Consider the following 22,530-nt stretch of genomic DNA (forward strand, 5'->3'; position numbering starts at 1 on the left):
ATTTCTTGCCTACAGGTCTATAGTTTTAAAAAAAAATTGTATTTGTACTAGTCTAATGGATTTGTTAAATTGTCTCAATTTCATGGATTTGTAATAGCAAAATGTGCTTTAATGTGTTTTTAATTAGTTGAAGAAAATTAAATTATTAATTTGAGATTGTATTTTCTGTAGCATATTAAATTAGGGCAGGAATAATCAAACATTAATTATCAAAGAAGATTTTGCTGATAAACTGTCTGCTGAACATGTTATACTGCAGATGTGTGACAGGGAAAATAAAACTTCCCCTTCTGTAACTTCAACTTCAAAATAGGTAAACTGTGTCTAAATCATTTGCTATGTAGTCCTTAAGCGTAAGTAGCAGGTGAGCTTTCCAGAGCAAGTCCCATCTTTTTCCTGTAAACCATGTTTGTTGGAATTGGAGGAAACCTCCTTATCAGCATTGAATTAACACACAGATGCAAAATACTGGTTCTATATATTTTTTTCCTGTGGTACTGCTTTAAGAAGTAGATTCTTTTTAATTGCCTTACCTGTATACCAAATATATGATTTAAATATTTATTTCATATACATCTGAGATTATGGTGCTATGAAACTGAGTAGTGTATAGGGGTGGTAGGCTCTTTGTACAAGATTGCTGGCAAACTCCCTTTTATTGCAAATACTTACAATAGATTTTAGTTTTGGGATTACCAACTTATTGATTCCCTTTACTTTTACGTTGACTTTCCTATTGTTGGTAGTTGACTGTCAATGCAGGTCTATGTTGTTGGTTTCCAAAAATCACCTGAGGAAAGAGTGCATTTTGCTTGATTTGTATGTGAGGAATCATAGTACACATATATTGGCAAGGGATGCAAGAAATTAGAGTGTTAATACCAAACATAAAGGAGAAAATCACCTCCTGTCCAGTAGGACAGCCACATAAAAAGCATTCAAGTATAAGGAATCTGGCTAAGCCAGTGACAGAGAATTTAAAGTGTTTTCTAAACTAAAAACTTCTGCTGGATAGCCAGAGAGCTGAGCCATCCCCAGGTGGACTCGGGAGCATCCAACCCAAATATGCAAGGAGAGTTAACTTCCAAAATAAATTATTAGGAGTAGACATTTGTAGTAGACAAAGCCAAATATGTTTTCTCTCTTCTGCTTTTATATCAACAGATGATGAAAGTTACTTAGTTTATACTGAAAATGTTGGAATGTGATAGTCGAGCAGAGTTGTCACACCTGTGTTATGCTTTCCTGATCGTCTAGACATTCCAGCCTCCATTCATTCCTGTGGATCTGAATCCATCACCTGTTCTTAATACTTCTGTCTGTTGAAAAAAGTAAATACTCCTCCAAATGGTGTGTCATGTACATGCTCTTCTAACTTCAAACAGGCCCTTAATTCTCTTGGGTTATGTGAAGTATATTGGTGTCAAGATAGAAAGATTACTTTCAAGGAACCAGGTGTTCATTCTCTGAAATTTTTTTTATAGACCTACCCATACATCTCCTGCTGTTTTCATCTACATCGGAGTGAGGAAGCATGTATTTTTGACTATGGTACTGCAAGCTTTTCAAACATATCTCTGAAGGAGGTTATCCAATTTGCTGTAATGATTGTCCATTTATATGTCCTTCTTTGTTGCAATAAGGCTTGCAACAGCTAACTCGGTTTCCTCTGCTTGAAAATGAATCTTATTTAATCTTCAAAAAGATAAATTTATTCTTTGTACTTGAGACATTAATACTGCAGTTCACTCCTCTTTTCCATACCTCAGTCATCTGTCATCTTTCCAAAGCTTCAAAACTCTCAAGAGAGTACAATGCATATTAGATGTGAGAAGAGTGCTGCCTCAGTGAGATTGACCTGATCAGGAAAATTCCCTTCTTTTCTTCAGCTCCCCTTTCACCCGAAATGACTTCTTCAGGAAACATCCAATCCTTCTGTAGCTGAGTGGATCAAAGTGCTGTATTGTTGGATCTTAATCACATATAAATGGTTCCAGAAGGGATCAGAGCTCTCTTTGTTCATTAGAGGCTTCTAGGCCAAAACCAGTGCCAGCAGCCATAAAGGAAATATGCAAACCTCTATTTGGTCATTCAGTGAACCGTGTCACTCTAGGCTTGACCTCCACTTCTTCACACAAACTTCCTTCTGCAGGAAGGTGGCCTAGATCATGGTCCTAAAATATATTAATGCTACCAATTTTATGGAAAGGTTTTTGTGTTGGTTTTTTTTTCCCCTTCTGTTTCATATCCCTTTACTAATTTTGCTCCTCACAGTTTCCTTCTTCTGAATATCCTTAGCTTTAAGTACAAACTAGGATTCAAAATGTTCCAGACTTATCTGTATCAGATACGCATGGTCAGTATCACTGTCATATCACAGTGTCTTACAACATGTAGTGTTTTAAAAGAAAGCAAAACAAAACAAAACAAGAAACAAAAAAATCCCTTAAATAATCCCACAAACCACTGTTAAGTGGGAGAGGCGCTGTTGTCCTCTGCTCTCCCCTCTGATTTGGAGGGGTGTCTGTATTGAGGTTGGTAGCATGCAGCCAAATCCAGTGTGTGATGAAGAGGCCTGAACACTAGCTATTTCTACCAGGTAAAAAAAATAGCTTTACAACATGTTTGAATGGGCAATGAGTAATTCAATTAAATGGTACTACTCCCTCACAAAGAATGCTTATAAGAAAGAGTCTAAAAGCCTTTTGAGTTGTGCCTGCTATGTTGTTACTTTCAACAGGCAACTCCTGTTTTACTCTCCCTCCTCCTCACTTTTCCATACAGCCAGTCATTGTATATATCATTTAATTTGCACAGGTGTGTGATTACAAATGAACTTGCATTTAATTGCAGTGGTAAAAATGTACTATGCACAAGTATGTGCCAATATCAAAGTGTAAGACCATAGATTTTTTTTTTTTCTTCCTGTAAAATGGGGTTTTATTGCACTAGATTAGTCCGGATTAGGAGTGGCAATAGGTAGATGAAGTGTCTGTGAAAACAAATTACTTGACCAAGTGTTTTTTCTTCTTTAGACCTCACTCTCTCCCACTTGGGAGGGCTTAATGAGGTGGAACAGTATTAGATATGACATTAATAAGACATACCTCTGTATTCCCCTTTTGTTTCAGTTGGGCATTTTTGTGCAGCCATTTTCATGGTAACATCACTTTTCCTTTTTATATGATGCAAACCGAGATGTTCTTCTCACACATAAACTAATGTGTAGTTGATAGCTAAAGTGCAGTCCTGTATCTTATACTGTTGTATCAAGTGTGAGTAAATTACATAACTCATAATAAAGTTAATAATCTCTGAATGTTAGTGGTAAAGGAAAACAGAGACTGAGAAGTTGCATGTCTTCCAGGCTATTTGTGCACTGACGCAAGTTGTTTATTGAGTTATCTGTTTGTTGCTGCCATGCTTTAAAATGTTATCCAGTGAAGAAGGAAACACAAACAACTTAGCTGATCAATCGTATACTGTGGATAGTGAAAAGCAAACAACTGAACTGTTTGTGTTTACCCTTTAGGTTAGAGATTTCATTGTGCAAAGTAAATGACTGAGTGAGTTCACAGCACGAAGGATTAGTTTATATGTGACTTGTGCGTGTACAGGCTATATTAGTAGAACAATATAACTTCAAATATAATTTAATTGGCTTTTTATCTTCATATACTGTATCTATAAATACAGACAAGGCTAAAAGGGAAGTAACTTATTTTTTTAACTAACACAGTAGAATTCGTAAAATTCCCATATGATAAACCTTCAATAAAAAATGGAATATACAAATCCTACTAGAAGCATTATGGTGTTCCATGCGTTTCCTGTAAAATAAGCAGAACTGTTTTATCCTCTCCCCCAAGAATAGCTGAAGATCCACCTTGATTTTTTCTGAGCATTGTCCACTTTTCAGTATACTCTGCTTCAAGCACCCTCAAGTCCATTTGCAGTTTGTGCTTTCTAGTTGACAAACATCAAACTGATACACTTCCAGCTGGGCTGGATTTTTTTTCTTTTAATATTATGTCAGTTCTGCTGTGATAGAGTAGACATCTTTAGAAGCAGGATGTTTTATTGCTTGTAATTCATCTAAAGCCATTTTATGTGGTTGTTCTCTTCACACCTCTCTCTACTTCCCCTCTCCAGTTCCTGCAGCACTGCCTGTGGTCTGACTGACATGATGATGACACTGTCCTTTCTATTAATCTGTCTACAACTGGGCTTATAAAACAGCATGGCTGGTGGCACACTTCACTGGATGTTGAGTAAACTGCTGTACAATGTGCAAATACTTTTTTATTCAAAGTCTGAGAATTTGATTCTTCTCCAAAACAGTTTTGCCGTAGGCAGCATAGTATCTTTTCCAGCTTTTCTGGAGCAATATATGAAACACTTTATTTGTTGTATTGATTTTAAAGAAAAACTATTGTTAGTGCTTCATGTTGTAGTGAGCTCATTTCTTTTTTAAGACTACAATTGGAAACGTTCCATTAGTAAGATCTCAAATTTTAGCTGTTACCAAGTAGACTTTTTTTGGTTTAAGTCACCAAGGCATCTGTGAATTATTAGCAACATACCATTAGTACACTGATTCATTATGAACCAATAGAACCATTTTCCAGTTATGGAAGCAAACATAAAACATTGCTTTGCAAATTCTAATCTGTTCAGTAACCCTGGCATGATCTGTCTGTCCGTATTTATAGGACCATGCTAGACATTCAAATCTAAAATGTTATTGAATAACATTTTTTTAGCTTTTTTTTTTTTTTAAATCTATATACAACTCCATGATCGCTTTGCAATGGTTTCTTCTTTTTCTTTGAAATCTGGACTACTGTGAAGCTGAAAGCTGAGTCTCTGAGCGGGAGATGAAGGAATACTCACTAGCTTCTCACTAGTTATCTCTTCTCATGCCATCCACTATCTAAAAGGCATAACAAAATAGGAATACAAATCTAACTGGAAGTGTCAGGTGTAAAACCACAATATAGTGCTACTTTCAGACTATAGAAAAATAGCAATTCAGATTTATTTTTGGTGCTTCTGCTTGAAAGAGGTTCTATTTGTTGTTTTATTGTCTTTGTATTACTTCAGAGCTGCACAGGCTGTGGTGAAATAACACTAGGTCCTATACCATACATCTTGGCATAGAAATGGCAGAAAAGTAAAATCATATTAAACCTCTGAATTACTGCCCTACAAATGACTATTTGTTCTTGATGTGTTTCTCATTCAAGTAACCCTCGACCTCATAAAATACTAAACTCATACTGAAACCTACACTTTATAATGCCAGATTTTTTTTCCCATTTTCAGTTTACACAGTTAACTTGTATCAAGTTTAAAAATAATGCTTTAAAAGAATCAATTTCATGGTGAATGCATCTAGTCAAACAAGTCATTTAAACAACATCTTACTCGTGTGTAGCAGACCGTTTTACAAGTAACTGAGAGTTTTACAAGCCTGTGTTTCAGACGGGATAATTGGTTGTTTCTTATATCTGAGTTTGGGACTTAAGCTAATTAACTTCAATATAAAGAACCTTTCCTGGCCTGGTAAGGAATACTTAGTTAAGATCTCTTTAACTTTTAAATATGTAGTCGTATTTAATAGTTCATTATTAAGAACATGTAAATGTTGCAGATTTTGAGTACGTTCTCAAAAAGCTAGTGACATGTACTATAATGGCTTTTAGCTTGTCACTAGTGGTCAGCAAACTTAACATATGGTGATTTCTAATATAAAGAAAACTCAATTAGTAATTGCCAATGTGCAGAATTACCTTGAGCACCAGAAACCCAAAATTTAAAGAGGTGATTATACTTTCATTAGACCACAATTTTGAATAGGTAGGTTACTCTGTAAGGTGACTGGCGTATGCTTAGAAAAATCTGTTGCATTAAGATATTTTAGCCAACTCATATCAATATTCTCATCTTAAAAAATTAATGTCAGCTTAAAAAATTAATATATTTGCATCTCGGTTTCTGAGTTAGAGGGAAAGAGCTGCCTGTCAGCTTGCAGAAGCCAGGCTTCCTTTTCTGCTGGAATCACTTGACAAATACCTCCTTTTGTTTTTCATTGATATAACAATTATGAGGACTGGGGCATCACCATGACATAATCTTCCCACCTTCCAGTGCTTTTCTTCAGAAGAAATCTTTTCCATGACACTGTAAATGCACTGCACAGTTGTAGGTGTACAAAGGCAAGCCTTAATTCACTTAATCGAAGTAACAATAGCTTTATTACAGATCCTGTTTCAAGTATCTTCAATATTATTCTCAGAAGCCCTCCTTCAAGGAGGCCATAAATTTTATAGGTCCTGTCTGTTTGCCCTAGAATTCTTCTAGCATTCTTTGGAGGAATGTGGTTTCTTTGGGTATGGTTTTTTTTAATGTAAAGGTTGATATCCTGCCTGAGATATCAGTGGATCTTTCTTCTTTCATGTGTTATATATGCAACTCTTGATCTACTGCCTATGATTTCATCTTTTCCCTTGAAGTGTGGGTCAGGATAATGTAGGGCAAGTGGTATCTTGATGCGGTAAGTGAAGAATATTCATTACTGTTTTGCTTGTCCCTTCCCATGGGACCTTTTTACTAAAAGACTTCTCAGACAGGTAGAACTCCCTACTGCAACTTACGGTAATGGAAGGAATAACTCTAGAGCTTGGAAAACTGGAGATGCTAGCCTATTACCTTTAAGTTCAGGAGTCAAAAGAACCACACAGTTCATCATCATCTCATTGTATTCACCCATCTTCTCAAAATTCTTCTGGTCATCCCTGGCATTACCACCATCATTGCTGCAAACCTCTGTAGTAGTTCACTAGTATTGCTTCCTGATACTGGGAACAGTTCAGTTACCTGGCTTAAAACATTATTTCTCAGTGTAAAGTGCTCCATTGTTTCCATATTTGTGATTGTTCGTGCATTTTCTATCATTTTAGAGGCAGTGGCAAATCAGTTTTGCACATGGGGTGGTTCTTAATTATACCCCTGTGTACAGGACTGTGTCTGATTTGAGCAGTGTAATTTTTTAATTTCTATCCTTGTGCTTTATAAAGGAATCTAGAAGCTATGAGGGGCCTTAGTCAATCAAGGTCCTAGTCACAGAGCATGAAAGGATTCTGCCATGCTGCTACATGGAGAGCTATTCAATATCAAGAAACAGAGATGAGTCTGGAGGTACCTAGAATACTAGATTGCTAGATACCTAGAAGTGCTAGATTGCTGTGAGTTTGGAATCATTGGTGCTTCCAGAGGTCTGGACCTAGAAAATCCAAAGCATAGATTTGCATCCTCTAACCACAGGGCAAGGAGGAAATCCTCAGAAATAGCTCCCACAGAAGTCACTGGTGCGGGAGGAACTGGGGGCTCACAGAGCCCCTGTCATTCTGGCATCCAGCCTCTGAAGCTGGCTGTGGAAGGGTCTTTGGGAGCACTTTTTGCTTCAGAAGTATCATATGTTAACTTTTTCCAAATGGATTTATTTCAGCTTCTGCTTTTGAAACAGACATTTTTAGTTGCATTTAGTTCTGGGCTTCCATTACCTCTGTTTGGACTTTGCATAACTAAGAATTCCATCAGCAAAGGACCTGAAGGGAGGTTGAAACCATCCTACATTTGTACACTCTGGTCTGTACCTGATACAAAACAAGTGAAATAAGTACAACCACTGTCTGATCTTCTGTGCATGAGAGCACGCATCTCCTAGAACCACAGCTACTGCTGAATAAATGGTTTTTCTTATGTGTTCATACTGGCTGTTGGCTTGGAATGGTTTCAGCAGTGTAAATGCAGGGAACCAACCACAAAGCCTTTAGAAATCCTGTTCTTTGCTTTTGATACAAGAATACATGTCCATACAGTGTTTTGGTGCTTTGCAGACGTGGGCACAGTATACAGATGCTATTTATTCAAGTGCTAGATTTATATACAAGTTCAGGCAAACGCAGATGAATCATCACAGATGCACCTCCCCAGAAAATACTGTTTAACTGTTATCTGAGCAGAAAACATGCCATTTGCAGCAGGGATGTCATAATGAGGATTGATCTTTGGACTTTGGACTATCATATTATTCTAAAGGTTATTTGAGACATAAAACATCACAAATAAAGGTTTTTTGGGGGTGGTAAATACTTGGCACTTGTGTACCGGTGTCTCAGGTTTTGTTACTAGTTGAAGCCACAGTCCCTAGTTAAAGCTAGTGTATTTTGCTGCTGAAATCAGCGTTCTCTCTTGTTAGCATTGTATTCTGAAGTAAACCATGAATAGATTTAATTTGTCAGCTATTTATTTAATATATTAATATTTAATATATTTAATATTTAATATTTAATATATTTAATTTGTCCAAAAAAAGCTACCAAAAAATGCAAGTCTCTGAAAGATATCTGCTTAAAGATCTTGAGTGTTGCGTTTCTACTAGTTATTTGTATTCCTTAAATTATTTAATTGAAGATGTAACAAAAAAACAAACCTGATTCAGAGAAGGTAGGGAAAAGTGTGACTGGGGGTATAGTAAAAGCTTTTAATAGGTTTCTTGTGAGATTATCTTTGCATATGCTCCATTTTTATTTGTAACAGATTTAGGCAATGATAGTAATTTTAACAAATTATCCTAAGTTTAAAATGCTCTTAAATTCAATAGGTTATTTTTAGTATAACTTAAGAATATATCTGGATATGCTAATCATACATATGTGTAGAAAATTCTTCTTATATCCAATAAATTGGCATTTTTGTGTCTATCTAGTATATAGGGGGAAAAATGCTTTTTAGATGTCCTCTAAATAGTTGACTTTAACCAGAGATAGCTTTCAGAATTGTTCTTTACAGTTTTTTAATCTCAGACTTTAAGGATGTGGCTGTCAGATGGTATCTGTTGCAACCCAAAGTACTTCAGAAAACAGAGTGGGGAAGAGCGGAAGCAATAGTAGCAGTATCTTATAGGATTGGTTGTAGTCTTGTATTAAATCTGATATCTGATTTCCGTTTCTGATTAATTTGTTGGAATAAATTAAAGATATAAAGCTGCAGATATTAAAGGAAAATATTTTACTGTGCTTTCATTGCATGTATTCACGTACAATGCCTCTTTTTCTATTCTCATTGTTTCACTTGTCACTCAAAAAGAAATGTGGTTTTGCTCACTCTGGGATTGGATGTGATGAGCCCCATTTTGTTTGTCCAGCCTGGTGCTGGCTGTAAGAATCTTCACCTGGAAGTCTGGTTTTCTCTATAACAGCTGCTGCTGTTCTCATGTTGCCCCGTTTCTTCCAGTTGTAGGAGAAGCACAGGTTTATATAAACAGAATACACTGGGTGAATGAGACATGGAAAGCAAAGTATAACTGAATGTTTTTGGCATCTACCTGATTCTTACTATTTTTTTTTTTTAACAAATTAACAGAATGTAACCAAAGAAATCTAATACACCACAGTACATTTTTGTGTGATAAAGTCTTACATGGAAAGAGCTGATAGATGGAGCCGCTCCTCAAAGCCTCTTTGCTTCCTTCCACATACATGCAAATCTCAGTAGTGCTGTTGCACCCTCAGCAGTTTTCTGTCCTCATTCTCATCTGTCTTATTTGTCCAAGACCCATTAAAACATGACCTTATGTATCTGTATTTAAAAAGTACTTATCCACTTTAAAAATCTTCCACTCTCTCCATCCTGATAGATAATGCAATATTTAATGTTTTACAGTAAACACGCCTCTGTACTTATCTTCCAGCTCTCTAGTACACTCCCCTTTTTCTTGTCTCACACTTGCATTTGCCAGTACTGTGTGCTCTCTGTTGGGAACTGCGTGTCCATGCTGATTTGCCAGACATCCTATTTCTACATTCAGAACAGTTAGGTATCTTCTTAAAAGACATTTCTTTCAGCAGTCACTTGCAGTCTGAAAAGGGTACTGTCTCGTGGCCACTGGAGATACCAAGGGTGGAAGAATGCATCTGTTCTACAAAGCAGTGTGTAAATTATTTTGTGCAATATGTGTATAAGTGACTGTATTCCTTTTTGTAAAGACTTGCAAACCAAAAATATTGGCCAGGTCTATTATAAAGCTAAGTAAAAAGCTCAGTTGCAAGTGTTTTAGGTAATCTTTTGTAAAGGGCAACTTTAAAAAAAAAAAAAATAAAAAAAATTGGAAAGCTGTACAAACTAGAAATATTAATTTGTAAAGTATTCACCACTATCTGTGAGGAGTTGTAGAAAAAGGCTTCTGATGATTTTGAAATCTTGTCTAGACAATTGCTTACCCTGGTATCACACAGAAGTGCTGAAGGCAGTTTTGGGTTTTCTTTTGATTTTGCTTCAGCAGGTCATACTTAAGGGAAATAAAAGGGAGGAGGACAGGGAGGGTGAACCCACCACAAACAAACAAAGAACTAAACCAAACAAACAAACCCCGGCAGCTCAGTTACATAATTGCGATTATCATCATATGTACTTTATTTATTCATTGCGAATTTTTAACATTGCGTGTACATACTTTGAATTCAGCGGCACATAAAAGTCGGCTGGCAGTGAAATATTTAGCTTCAGAGAACTTGAGTTTAAGAGCATTTCTATAGGTGATAGTGTTGCTTAACCTCAGCTGTCTTTCCTGGGAGTAGCCATGTGCGTGGGTTGCCCCAGGCCACAGCAGATCAGCATCCCTTCCTGTTACCTGAGGCACTTCCATTCCCCTCCCTGTTGCGTAAGAGGTATTCCATATGGAGTCAATAAATATGAGGTGCAGGTGCTTTAGGAGGAGTGCTTATGAGACATAGGTGCATTACAAGGATCCCTCTAGACATGGATGAGATCACTGTTATAAAGAAGCACACGAGCAGGCACATGTGAAGTACCTTTTCAGGGGGATATGAAGTGTCTTTGCAGGAAGAATAAACCTTATGAAACTGCTGCTGGCAGTTTTGCACATTGGAGCAGCTGTTCTGGTCAGACAAGAAGTCCTTTTTAGCCAACTGGAGTGTCAGATAAAGTGGTTTCTAGCAGACTTTTAGAGAATAGCATGGAAGTATTAACTCCTGTATGAGAATGGATTGAGCTAGTTGGTTTAAGATGAAGTAGCTACTGCTCCATCCCACCTAGTCTTATAAATCACTGTACTTAGAACAGGGCCAGCAGAAAAGCACGTGTAACAGCTCAAGTGGCTTTGCAGTTTGCAGTCCAGCACACTAACATAAACTAGAGTAGATTTCAATTTACTTTTTAGCGTCAGTGGTGATTTAAGCAATGTGTTCCACTCTATGGTTAGTAGGTCAACATTTGTGGTTTCTGTTTTAATTTGCCAGAATTTCCTTTCTTCTATTTTCTGTTTTCCTTTTTTAAATATGACTTCTTTTACCTCTAATACCATCCCTTTCCTTCTTGCAACTGTTGAAAGCTTTTTTTATTTCTTTTAAAGTCTTCTGTACCAGTATAAATATACTCTGAGCCTCTAATTATGGTATTTTTTTCTATGCCACCTGCAAGCATTTTACCTTTTTAGCTGCACAGTTAATTTTCTTTAAGTTACTCATTTTATGTAGTTTCCCTTTTTAAAACTTAACGCTATGTGATGGACTTTGGCCTTTTCTCTTCTCCAAAGATACTGAATTTGCACATGCTTTAGTCAGTGTTATAGGCAGCTCATCTGTTGCTCATGGACTCAGCAATCAAAATTGCCTCTTTATACTGGGTCTTCTAAACAATTGCTCCAAGAGCAGATTTTTATGTTGTCCAAAAAGGAAGTCAGCATCAAAGCTCAATGGAGCTTTCACAATGTGAATATGAGGAGCTTCAGTCTTCCATTATTACTGCATTCCTTGTCCATGCAGATTTGGGCTAGATGAATGAACCATTTCTTGTGGTTAATACATAGATTCAAAAATTAGGTAACTTCGGTTTAATTCATACATGCACCAGTCACCCTCTTGCAGTAGTACTTGCTTAATCCTGTAAAAGGCTATGAAAAATTTAGACTAGTAGTGACACTGACATGTCTGTGCAGCTATATGTGTTGTAACCATTTTTTCCGAAGTAAAATTGTTCAGTAAAACACGAATGGATGAAAAAATATTTTAGCTATTAAATTATGTAAATATAGGCTGGTAATGTAAGTTACTGCCTGCATTTTGTATTTGTTTACAACAGATTAATCAGAGTGGGTTGGAAGTTTTTGTGTTGGTGAATTAGGTATTAAAATTTTTTATTTGAATGAAAAATAATACTTTCAAGCAGCTTTTTTTCATGCTGAGTAATAGACAGAAATTACTCTGTACTCATAGACTGCAGTATCTGTTTTCCTATATGTCATATGTTCATGTGTGTTGTGAACTGGCTAAATGATGTTCAGTATTAGAACATACAAAAGCTTTCAACAGGACCTGGTTATTCAGCTTACGTAGATCAATTTAGTAACATCAGTTCCACGCTGCTACGCTAATTTACACCAGCTGAGGTTTTGGGCACCAATCCTTTTATTGTGTCTTGACTTTTCTAGCACATTTGATAACCATATGCTTAGTGTATTGTGCCAGTAGAATAGGACTTAGAAGGTGGAGTGTGGGAAGAGTTGGAATAATTGCATACGTGTATTGTTAGATTTTATTGACTTCAGAATGTGGCATAAATACAATGTCAGCTTCTCTATAAAACAGGGGCCCCATGTGGAACCAAGACATACAGTGAGATCCTGCAAAATGGTAATAAAGAAGTCTTAAAATTATGTGGATTTAATTGATTGTATTTTCTCCTGAGGTTGTACCTTAAAAATTTAGCAATCCCAAAGTAAACACTTAAAAATGCAAAGCCAGTATGTAAATGCATGTCTAATGTGTCAGACATCTGAAGCATGTTTGAGTCTTTATATTTTGCTTTGGCATCCATGAACAGACAGAAAGCTTTTCACCATTTATCCAAGAGGGGAAAACAAAAGAGCTCCTCTTAGGAGCTCACCCCTTTTGTGCTAGTGCCATTGAAGGGAGCTGTAAAATAGTTACTGCTGGTTACCTGATTATGCAAGGGCTGCCTAGGTGAGCGAGTATTCAGAGAATTTCAGCTTCCTCTGGATATTTTTGTGATTAGTGTGCATCCTCTTAGGAAGTGTGGTAGGGAATGAGTGTGAATGGTGGTCATCGGGGCAGAAAGCAGCTAGAGAAACAAAGCAGTCAAGTGCAAAACTCAACTGTATAAAGTCTTGGACATCTGATTGTGTCGGTCTGTTTTCATATAGTTGTTTCATCTCTTATTGTAAAAAACAGTTCCTGCTTAAGTCTGAAAAACCTTCATTGTTTTTAGAACTAAATGGCATATTCTGAGTGAAGGAGGGGAGAAGTTATAGTAAATTGGAAAATATTTGTATCTGCAAACTTCTTTCTGGGAGTTATGAAGTTGTAGAGCCCACTTACAAAGCTCTTTTGCAAACTCCATTGTGGTGTGAAGTTTAAATAAGGAAATATAGTAACATACCACGGAGTACCCCTTGGGTTGTAGAAAATTACTTTGGTGCTACTTCTGGTTTAGTTATTATTTGTAAGCCAGTTAGTGTTATTTTTCTATATTTGGGTTAGAGACAAGTCGAGGAAATCTTTTTTCTCTGTAGATATGAACGAAATAGCTCTTGCATGAATATAAACCATTGTGCTTCCATAGCATTATCAAAACTTCCCATTTCAGAAGCCACTCCTTAATGGCCACTTTAATTTCAGGATACATCTAGGGCCTATTAATGTAGATACTCTGTACTGCCCCTTAGGTGTGGAAAATTATGAAAGAACATTGCTGATTTTGTTACATTTTGATGACACACCTAGACATAGGAAAAAATAAATTTTAATCAATGTTGGGCATCCAAATAAGTAATTTATCTGCAAAAGTTGTTTTACTAAATCAATTGAAGCTGGTTTACTGCTGAAATAGAAGTTCTATCTTGGCATCGGCGATCACTGAAATGTAGCTTAAAGTCATTGTGTTTTTCTTTGTGAGAGGCCACCTTGGTAAGCAATGTACTATTTGCCCACAATTGCACAAGACTCAGCGCTAGTCTCCTTACTTCCATCATTTTCTTATGTGATTTTTTTCTAGATATTTTATGCTTTTAAACCCAAGTTCTCTTCTTTCAGTGTAATCACCTTTTCCTAATCATTTCTTCGTATGACATAGCCTTAATTCATGAGGCTATGTAAATAAGATTGCAGACAGACTTCAGCCACCTCAAGGGTCTGATGGCAAAAGTCTTCCAGTAGAGGGGGTGTGGTGGACATCCTCTGGCTCATGTGTCCAAAACCTCTCAAATTACTCAGCCATATTTGTCAGCTTAACACCAGCAGGCTGCTCCATCATCTAGTTGCACTGATACCTGGCTTTGTTATATTTCTGTGCAGCTTCTACTTCCTTCCCTCACTTAGCAGTCAAGGAGGTTGTTGCTGAAACAGGCAAGAGAGCTTTCTTACTACCCTGATCAGTGCCATTAATTCAATATATTAATGGGGGTAAAATCAATTTGGTGCCACTTCAGCAGCTGGACACATTGCAACATGTGCCTTGCAGAGATTAGTGTTTGGGTTCTGATCACATATAACCATGCTAACATATCAGATACTAATATAGCACATAGATAGCAGTGCTAAAAATTAGGTATGAAGATATTAAAATACTCTTTGTTGAAGTCATGTTCATTTCAACTTGTATGTTTTCTGAAAGTCATTTGAAGGGGAATCAATGCTAAGTACCACACTTCATTTTCAAATGTTTGCAGGTTGCTATTGATACAATTCTGCTTTGTTGGAAATCGATTTTTTTAAAGGCTTCACTTTACTAAATGTTTGCTAAATGTTTGCTTGAAATTCCTTTCTAAGAAATAAGAAACCCTCCCTGACACATTGTGATGGTTGAATTCTGATTTAAATAAGTTGATACAACTGCAGTCAGTTTCTTCTATTGAAATGCATTACTAGACAAAAATAATCTGTAGTATAGACATTGCAAGAGCTGCACAGAGACGTTGCAGTTTATATGGTCTTTGGAAGCCTTTTTTTTCCCTTTCTTATTTTATTGTCCCTGCACATGGAGCCTTACACAGTATGGCTCCAGTTGCCTGTCTAGGACTGTGGCTGCCTACCACAATGCGAGTAGCTGTTCCTGTTGTTGTGCCTATTTATGGCTAGGTCTGTGACAAAAGAAAATTAAGAATATTTTGCAATAATTACCAGGAAAAAGAATGGGCAAGCTAATTCAGGACTAATTATTTCTTTTGGTATGTTGACAACAGCAAGTACTGGTGGATATAATTTCGGATGTAAAACCTAAATGTCTATTTTGACAAGTGAAGCATGAGTAGACTTTTGGATCAAATACTGTCAAAGACTAAAATTTTGATGAAAACGGTAATCTGTGGGCTGAAATAACCTGCAGACTGCTGGGTTCTCCTAAGAAGCATCAAAAATATGTTTTGATATTGTACTTGCTATTTTGAAAAGTGATTGGAGTATACTACTAATGAAAATCTTCTTTCTCAGTCTTTCTGTGGGTCTATGTTTCTGCCCTAACGGTGTAATTAGCATTAGCGATGACTGGTCTTTCCAAGGAGCTTCACATTCCAAAGTTATTTTGTCAAGGCTTATAACCACTTTAAAACTTGCAATTCTGTATTACATCATATTCTTACACCTCCTTTCTGCACAGTTGCTGCAGAAGTAAAAATGGAATTAGTTTAATTAATAGGTTTCCTTTTTTATAGGCATTATTTGATATTGTTAGTAAGCTGAAATCCGCTGGAACGTGCTGGATTTTGAACAATCATAGAAACCATTATGTCTCATACATAGTACTTATTACCACCCTAATCACATTAATGTGCTAGTCTTCTTCATTTAACTAAAAAACAAAATAAAACAAAAACACCACATACGCACACAAAAGCTGACTGATTTTGGAAGAATTTTTGTTTTTCTAGTGTTTCAAGGTCATTAAGAAACCCTCTGCTATACCCCCACCTTTGGCTGGAATGTTTAGAATTTGTACTTTTTTGAAAGTTCATTTATATAGTTAGAGTAGTCTGGTGGCAAATTCTGCATCTTAAGTGATTACCAATAAGAGTATGATGAAACATACAGCTTTACATTGAAATACAAGCATAACCTAAAATTTCTTAGTTACTTTTGCTGTTTTCACTGTTTGTGAACACTTGTTTCATGTGCTTTGCTCTTTGCCTTAAGTTCATATAATTCTTCCCCAGACCTCCCATGCTGTTAAATGTATGAAGTAGAATGGTAGCTTCCAAGCAGGTCACTCACCCCTAAAGAAAACACTTTCAGGTCACATCATATAACCTATACCATAAGAACAGCTGCGGTTAAGATTCTAAAAATGAGTATCTTGATCTTTTTACATGGGTTTGGTTTGGTTTTTTGATGGTTTGGTTTGGTTTTGGGGGATATTTTTGTTTGTTGTTGTTTTTATATGATAGAGTGTTATCTTTGTAGTATATACATTTGTCTCTTTTTTTTTTTCCTTAATAGATAAAAAAATATTTGGAACTTGAGCCACTTGCACGTGGAAAGCGCTGGATTCTTAAACCCTGCTCCTTGGATGATATGGAGGCAGTAAAAGACAGCTTCTCCCTTCTAATAAACTTGCTTGAAGAGAAAGACTTCGAACCTTCAAGAATGTGAAACACAGGAGAGAAGAGTGGTTCTCCAGGCATCACTGTACCTGCACATTCTGCTCACAGCTTAGTTATGGTGTGGTATCAAGACTGTGCTGTGGTATGTTGTTCACACACAGAATGTTCTTTTGTTAAAATAAATATTCTGTGAATCAGGTACACGACTATTTCCAGTAAAGTTGTCTACACTACTGAAATAGGAAGTTCCTCTTTGTTTACCACTATTTCTGCACACTGCATGTTGCTTTCTTGCATTGCCATAATCCTTGATGGGAGATTTTACACGCACAAAAATAACATAGTCTGTAAAGAGGGAATTCTCCTGCTACCTTGTTTTTTAAAAAATAACTAATGTCTTAAGGATTTGTGAGACTAATTTGTATTAGCTTGTTTACTGACACTGCAGTATAGAAAGCACAGCCAATGAAAACCTTAATAAGATATGTTAAATGCAAGCAGTTTTGTGTTAATGAAAAGGTTAGTCCTGAAGTTTTACTGAGTGAGAACGCAGTTGACAAGTTAGTTGATTCCTCTGCAAAAGTCACAGCATAGCCTTATGAAAGGCAGAACTGTTATTTTGCTGGAAGTTTCCTGAGAGGTAAATTAGCGAACATGTATGTGGATAACAGTATTTGGGAAAAATAGGTAACATAAATAGGTGAACTAAGTAACAATATTTTTAGAAAATATAAAAAAGTTGGACAAAGTAATAATTTTCATTGAAAGTAGTTAGGAGAAGCAAAGCAAATGTCTGTTAATTCAGCTATGGAGGCTTTATTACTAGTTAGAAGTGTGACTGATTTGAAATACGGTTTGCTTCCTTTATCACTCACTCATGGAGGACTACTGTTATCATAACATAGCCCAGGCATCTATATCGTAATTAAGGCCCTTGCAGTGTTTGTACTATAAGCTTCTCTTTTCAAGGGATTATAACTTGTTCTTTCAAATTTCCTCTGGGCTAAGTGTTACTTAGAGTACAAATAAGTATTCATTGGAAACAAGATTTGTAATACATTTCGAAAAATCTCGTTTGATTCCAGTAACACAGTGCATATTTCCTCTTTCCAAGTTTTCCCCATTGTAGGTATGAAGTATTTTGGCTGCCTTTTGTTGATTTTTTTTAAAAAAACTTGTAAACCGATCTTGTCCATTAAAGACACATGCCAGGTCACTGGTTCACCACAGTCACAACGGTATGTGCAGACCAGTCGCTGGACTGGTGGACACCTTGAATGTTGTGCCTTGTGCATTCAGCTGCCCACGTGCATGAGTGTCTGCAAATGCAAACTGTAGTGATGTGTCAGTGGTTCCTCATCAATTCTGCTTGTGTTTTGAAACTTGTAACTCCTTTTTTGAGGGCTTTAAGCAACATATCTTTCCACTCTGAGCATTTATTTTGTAAGTTTAAAGTTTATTGTAGTTTCTCACTACGTTATTTTGGGGATAATAAAATAGCAAGGATCAGCTTTTAAAGGCTCATAAAAGCCATTTCTCTACTACTTGCAACTATGCTTTGATAAACAAAATGTTTTTATAGGTATTTTGTTTACTTTTCAGTTTCCTTGGATTTCTTGCATTGCTCCTCAGAATTATTTCTGTCTGAATGCATGTCCTGATGGTCACTATTTTAACTTCCTTCCTATTATCAGAAAGAAGCTGGGGAAATTGGCGAGCTCCTTGTTTAATTTTGTAATGGAATAGACAGAAAGCTTGAAAGGCATCTCTTCTTGCTTTGTTTTTCTTCTCTTTCCTGCCAGGTCAATTGCCTCACTCCTCATACTCTTGGAAATGCCCAAGAACTGGAATTGTTCATTTTAAAGTAGAGGAGCCCTATGTTGGTTCTGATTCTCTCTGCATAGTTTATACAAGACCTAGCTGCCCATCAGTTTCTCTTGTGTGGGTTAAGGAGGCTCCCGTCCCTGGCTTTAAAGAGGAACTGGATCTCATTTAGAGTTCCAAACTCTCTTTGCTGATGTGAGCTTAGAGACTAGAGGGTCCTCAGATTTCCACAGGGGCCCCAGATTTCTGTCCTGTTTAGCGACAAGGACAAATAACAAGTGGTGGGGAGGAGTGAGAGAATTACTTCCCAGAACAGCGAAATTTCCCAGGGCAGACAGTCTGGGGAGGCAAAAAGAGGGTTTCAGAGCTTTTACTGCTTTTTCAGGGAGCGCAACTTAGAAGATGAGAGATCTATGAGTCAACGAGAATATGGCTTTGGCATAAGCCAGAGGCCACTTGGACTAGGACTTTTTGATGCTTAATGCTTTTTCTTTAGGAAAATGCCAACTGCACAGGAGCAATGATTTTTTTTTTTCAAGAATTATTTTGAATAAGCATTTTCTTACTAATATAGAAATCATTCCTCACCACAGGTTGAAACAATACCTCATAACTGCTTAAAGCTGAGACCAATGCTTAACTTTACTTTGAATGTAGTTCTTCTGTGGTTTTGTGTTGTGGATGAACTTAATGGATGTGTACCTTTTAAATGTCTTTAAACACTTTCACCTTTTTATGGGGGGATTAAAAATGTTCAGAGCAAGCAGCTCATGTCACACTTGCTTGTCTACAGTGTTGTTGAATACCATGGCTATGGTAGAACATGTAAGCACCATGCAGTTTTTATTCAGATGACAGACCACGAATCTCAATTGTTTCCTCCTTTTTTTTTTTTTAAGTCTTTTCACATGCATTTATCATTTAGGTGAAATAAACTTGGGCACTAGGCTCTGCTTTCCATGCAAGTTCATTAAGGAAGAAAAGTCTTTTAAAAAAATATATTGTGCTTTAATGTTCTTTAGCCATCTGTTAAATGACTTTGTGTGTGGACGTGTATGTGCCCACATTGGGCTTCTTCTCAGACCTGTGGCCGTCTGCAGTGTCTCAGCCGTCAGAATGAAAACATTATCAATCAGTATCCAACAACAGCTGGTTTTGACAAGCTTCTGTCTGCTGCCTAATGCTTTACAACTTGTCAATAAGACCTCTTTGTCTACCCGCTCTGAGCTGATAATCTTACTGCTTCCATGTTGTGTCCTGTACTTGTACTTCTAGCATTTATATGGAAAAAAAGAAAAGAAGTTAAATCTTAGTGGGTTTTGATATTCTTTCTTGTTGTATAATGCTCCACGTGTATCTTAGCTTGCCTCTTCAAATGCTCTATACAAAAATCTGTGATGTATTATTTCATTTTTCTTGCATTTCATTATATTTATAGAAGTTGCAGATTTTTGTATTAGTTAATACAGTTGCCTTTTTGTAATGGCAATTAATTTATATTACAAAAGTTTGTATCTTTACTGTAGTTGAAAGTATTAGTTAATTGCCATATTATTCTGACTTTATACTAAAAATACAGTGTCTATACACAGAAGTTGACCCATTCAAGTGGACAACTGCTGACATGAGGAACTTGTACTGTTTGTGATTTATACATGATTTCCACTTCCAAAAAAAGAAATAAAATAAAATAAACACTGTGTAGAGTTGAGTTGCTAAGTTTGGATTTCTTGAGTAGTAGCTAGTTTGGGAGTATGGCATATTACCTTCATTTGGAATCTTCGAGATTAATTATTTATGCCTAGATGAAAACAGATATTACTTTATAATCACTGCTAAATTATACATAGTTACACATTTACGTACACATATATATAAAACAGAATCTTCCAAAAATTGCCTGATTTATTTCCACAGCAAGATGTTGTTACTTTGGAAATATATCTGTAAGAAATTGCAGGTTTATTGGTGGAACAGAGATTGGAATGATCTTTATACATTCATTCCGTAATTTTAAACTGAGGGACATTTTTATATTACTAGAATTTATATTTAAAGGAAGTGATATTGCAAAGTACATATACCAAAATAAAAAGCTACTGAAGTTTAGTGAAGAAAAATACTATGGGAAAAATAAAATCTTCCTGAGACAACTCAATGATATCGATTATCAAACACGGTTTGAATAGAAGAGACTCACAACACAAGTTGTTCGCAGCTGATGGAAGTACCACAATGCTGAGCCAGATTGAAGTTGCCAATTCAGCTACTAAGGTATGTTCTTTTCATTTTATTATTTTTATATCTGCCTCTTACCGAGATTAGGATGGAAATTAAAGATTTGTAAACTCTGAATATTTTAAAAATTCTTTTGTTTCATACAAATAGGAACTGAAAATCTGCTAATCATGCCCCATTTGATAGGTCTTGAAAGAATTTTCATTAGCTCATTAGCCCTTTGACCTAATAGTTCAAACAAATAAAAACATCTGCTTGTGTCAGCTGTAGAGTTAGTCATCCAGGGCCCAGGTTAACACAAGGATGAGAGGGAGTCCCGTATCCTACGTGAGAACAAAACCCATACCTTATTCAGTATCTGCAGATGAAAAGGACTGCTGAAATCAAGTAGGGCTTCTGAATTCCATTAGGTGAAGAGACTGAAAAGGATCATTACCCTTCTCCATCCTCAACCCTCATGGGTGAACGGACTAACTTCATTGTGTGGGCTGGCCTGAAGATGAGTTCCAATTTAACTATTTCTGAGACATTTGTGCTTAATACAAGCTGCTTATAATGTATTTTAGCTTTTATCACAGCTATATTTAGGGAAGCCAAAGTGTGCTGTATATACTGCTTGTTCATTCACCGGATTTCATAGCAAAATGTTTTATGTGGTGTTCTGGTGGGATTTGATGGGGTATATTCAGGACAGTCTTGTTTGTCAAGTGTATGTTTGTGCATCAAGCATGTTCAGCACTTCCATTTGTGATGTCTTAAATATGCCTTTGGTTTTTTAATCACTGAAACTGTCTAGAAAAGGCCAATATTCAAATGTGGATATTGGTGGCAACAGTAGTCTGTGCAGCTCCAGTTATCTGTGGCAATAAGATGGGGAGAACAGAAGAGAGATACTTTAATCATCTGGTTGCCAGGTTTACAGTAAAGCCAAAAAAAAACCCTGTTTAGCAAAAGGTCCTGTGCTGGTTTGGGATGATTACGGAAAATGAAGTGTTGAGGGTGTGAAGAGGAGGAATGACATAATCCATGCCCAGCCATACTAGTGTTATGGGAATACAGACACTCATAGCCTGAAAATAGCCTGGTTTTAGTAAAAAAAATATTTGTAATGAAAAATTGTTCTATGGTTCATTTCTAAGCACAGAAGCATATCCTCACACATGAAAAATCTGTACATATATTTAATAACTTGCATACATGCTAGTAAGTAAGAGGTATGAATTGTATCTATTATGTTGTATGCAATATAAGGAAGGCTGTTCACCATTAATTTTGTTAATTCTCACCATTAGATTGTGCGCTAAAACTGACAAAAAATACAGCAATCAAAGCATTTCTTTGTTACCTGTCACCTTCAAATAGCGAAATGCTGTTGTTCATTTTAATTACCATGCCATGCAACTATAAGTTATTGCATTTCAGTGTGCACTGGAAAATATTTGCATGTGTTAGGTAAACCAAGACAAAAATAAATCCTTTTGTGGTTTGGCAACTTCCATGTATGATGAGCTGCTCTCTTTCTATGGATACGTTTATTACTGGAGTACAGAAGCCTCATATTATAGCTTTGCTATAAACTACTGCTAAATAAAATGCTTAATCATGGAAGTCTCAAACCAACGATCTGGTGTTGTCTAAATGCATAGTTTCAAAGACAGTGTGGAGGACAGAGCAAAATCATGACTTGCATATATACATATTGCAAAACCAAACCGATTTTAAGGGCCAATCACACAGCAAAATATTTGGTATTTTAACAATGTAACACTCTTGGATTTGGAAGGTTGATAGATTTTTCAGGATCAAAAGGGCATTTAGTGAAAAGTTTGATT

General features: G+C 36.4%; 1 protein-coding gene across 5 annotated transcripts in view; it reads left to right on the forward strand.

The window, feature by feature from the left end:
- The window catches only part of ARL15 (ARF like GTPase 15), a 227,061-nt gene extending 206,904 nt beyond the window's left edge, over positions 1-20,157 (forward strand). For 4 of the 5 annotated variants that reach the window (XM_082075605.1, XM_082075607.1, XM_082075604.1 and 1 more), the window contains one exon: positions 16,533-20,157. In XM_082075605.1, coding sequence (XP_081931731.1) covers positions 16,533-16,685 — 153 coding nt within the window. In that variant the 3' untranslated portion in view covers positions 16,686-20,157. The remainder of the gene's footprint in view (positions 1-16,532) is intronic. The other variant, XR_014186309.1, reaches the window with a different exon arrangement.
- Positions 20,158-22,530: the final 2,373 nt, after the last annotated feature.

The sequence above is a fragment of the Streptopelia decaocto genome (genome assembly GCF_964273445.1).
Source record: "Streptopelia decaocto genome assembly, chromosome: Z".
Lineage (NCBI taxonomy): Eukaryota > Metazoa > Chordata > Aves > Columbiformes > Columbidae > Streptopelia > Streptopelia decaocto.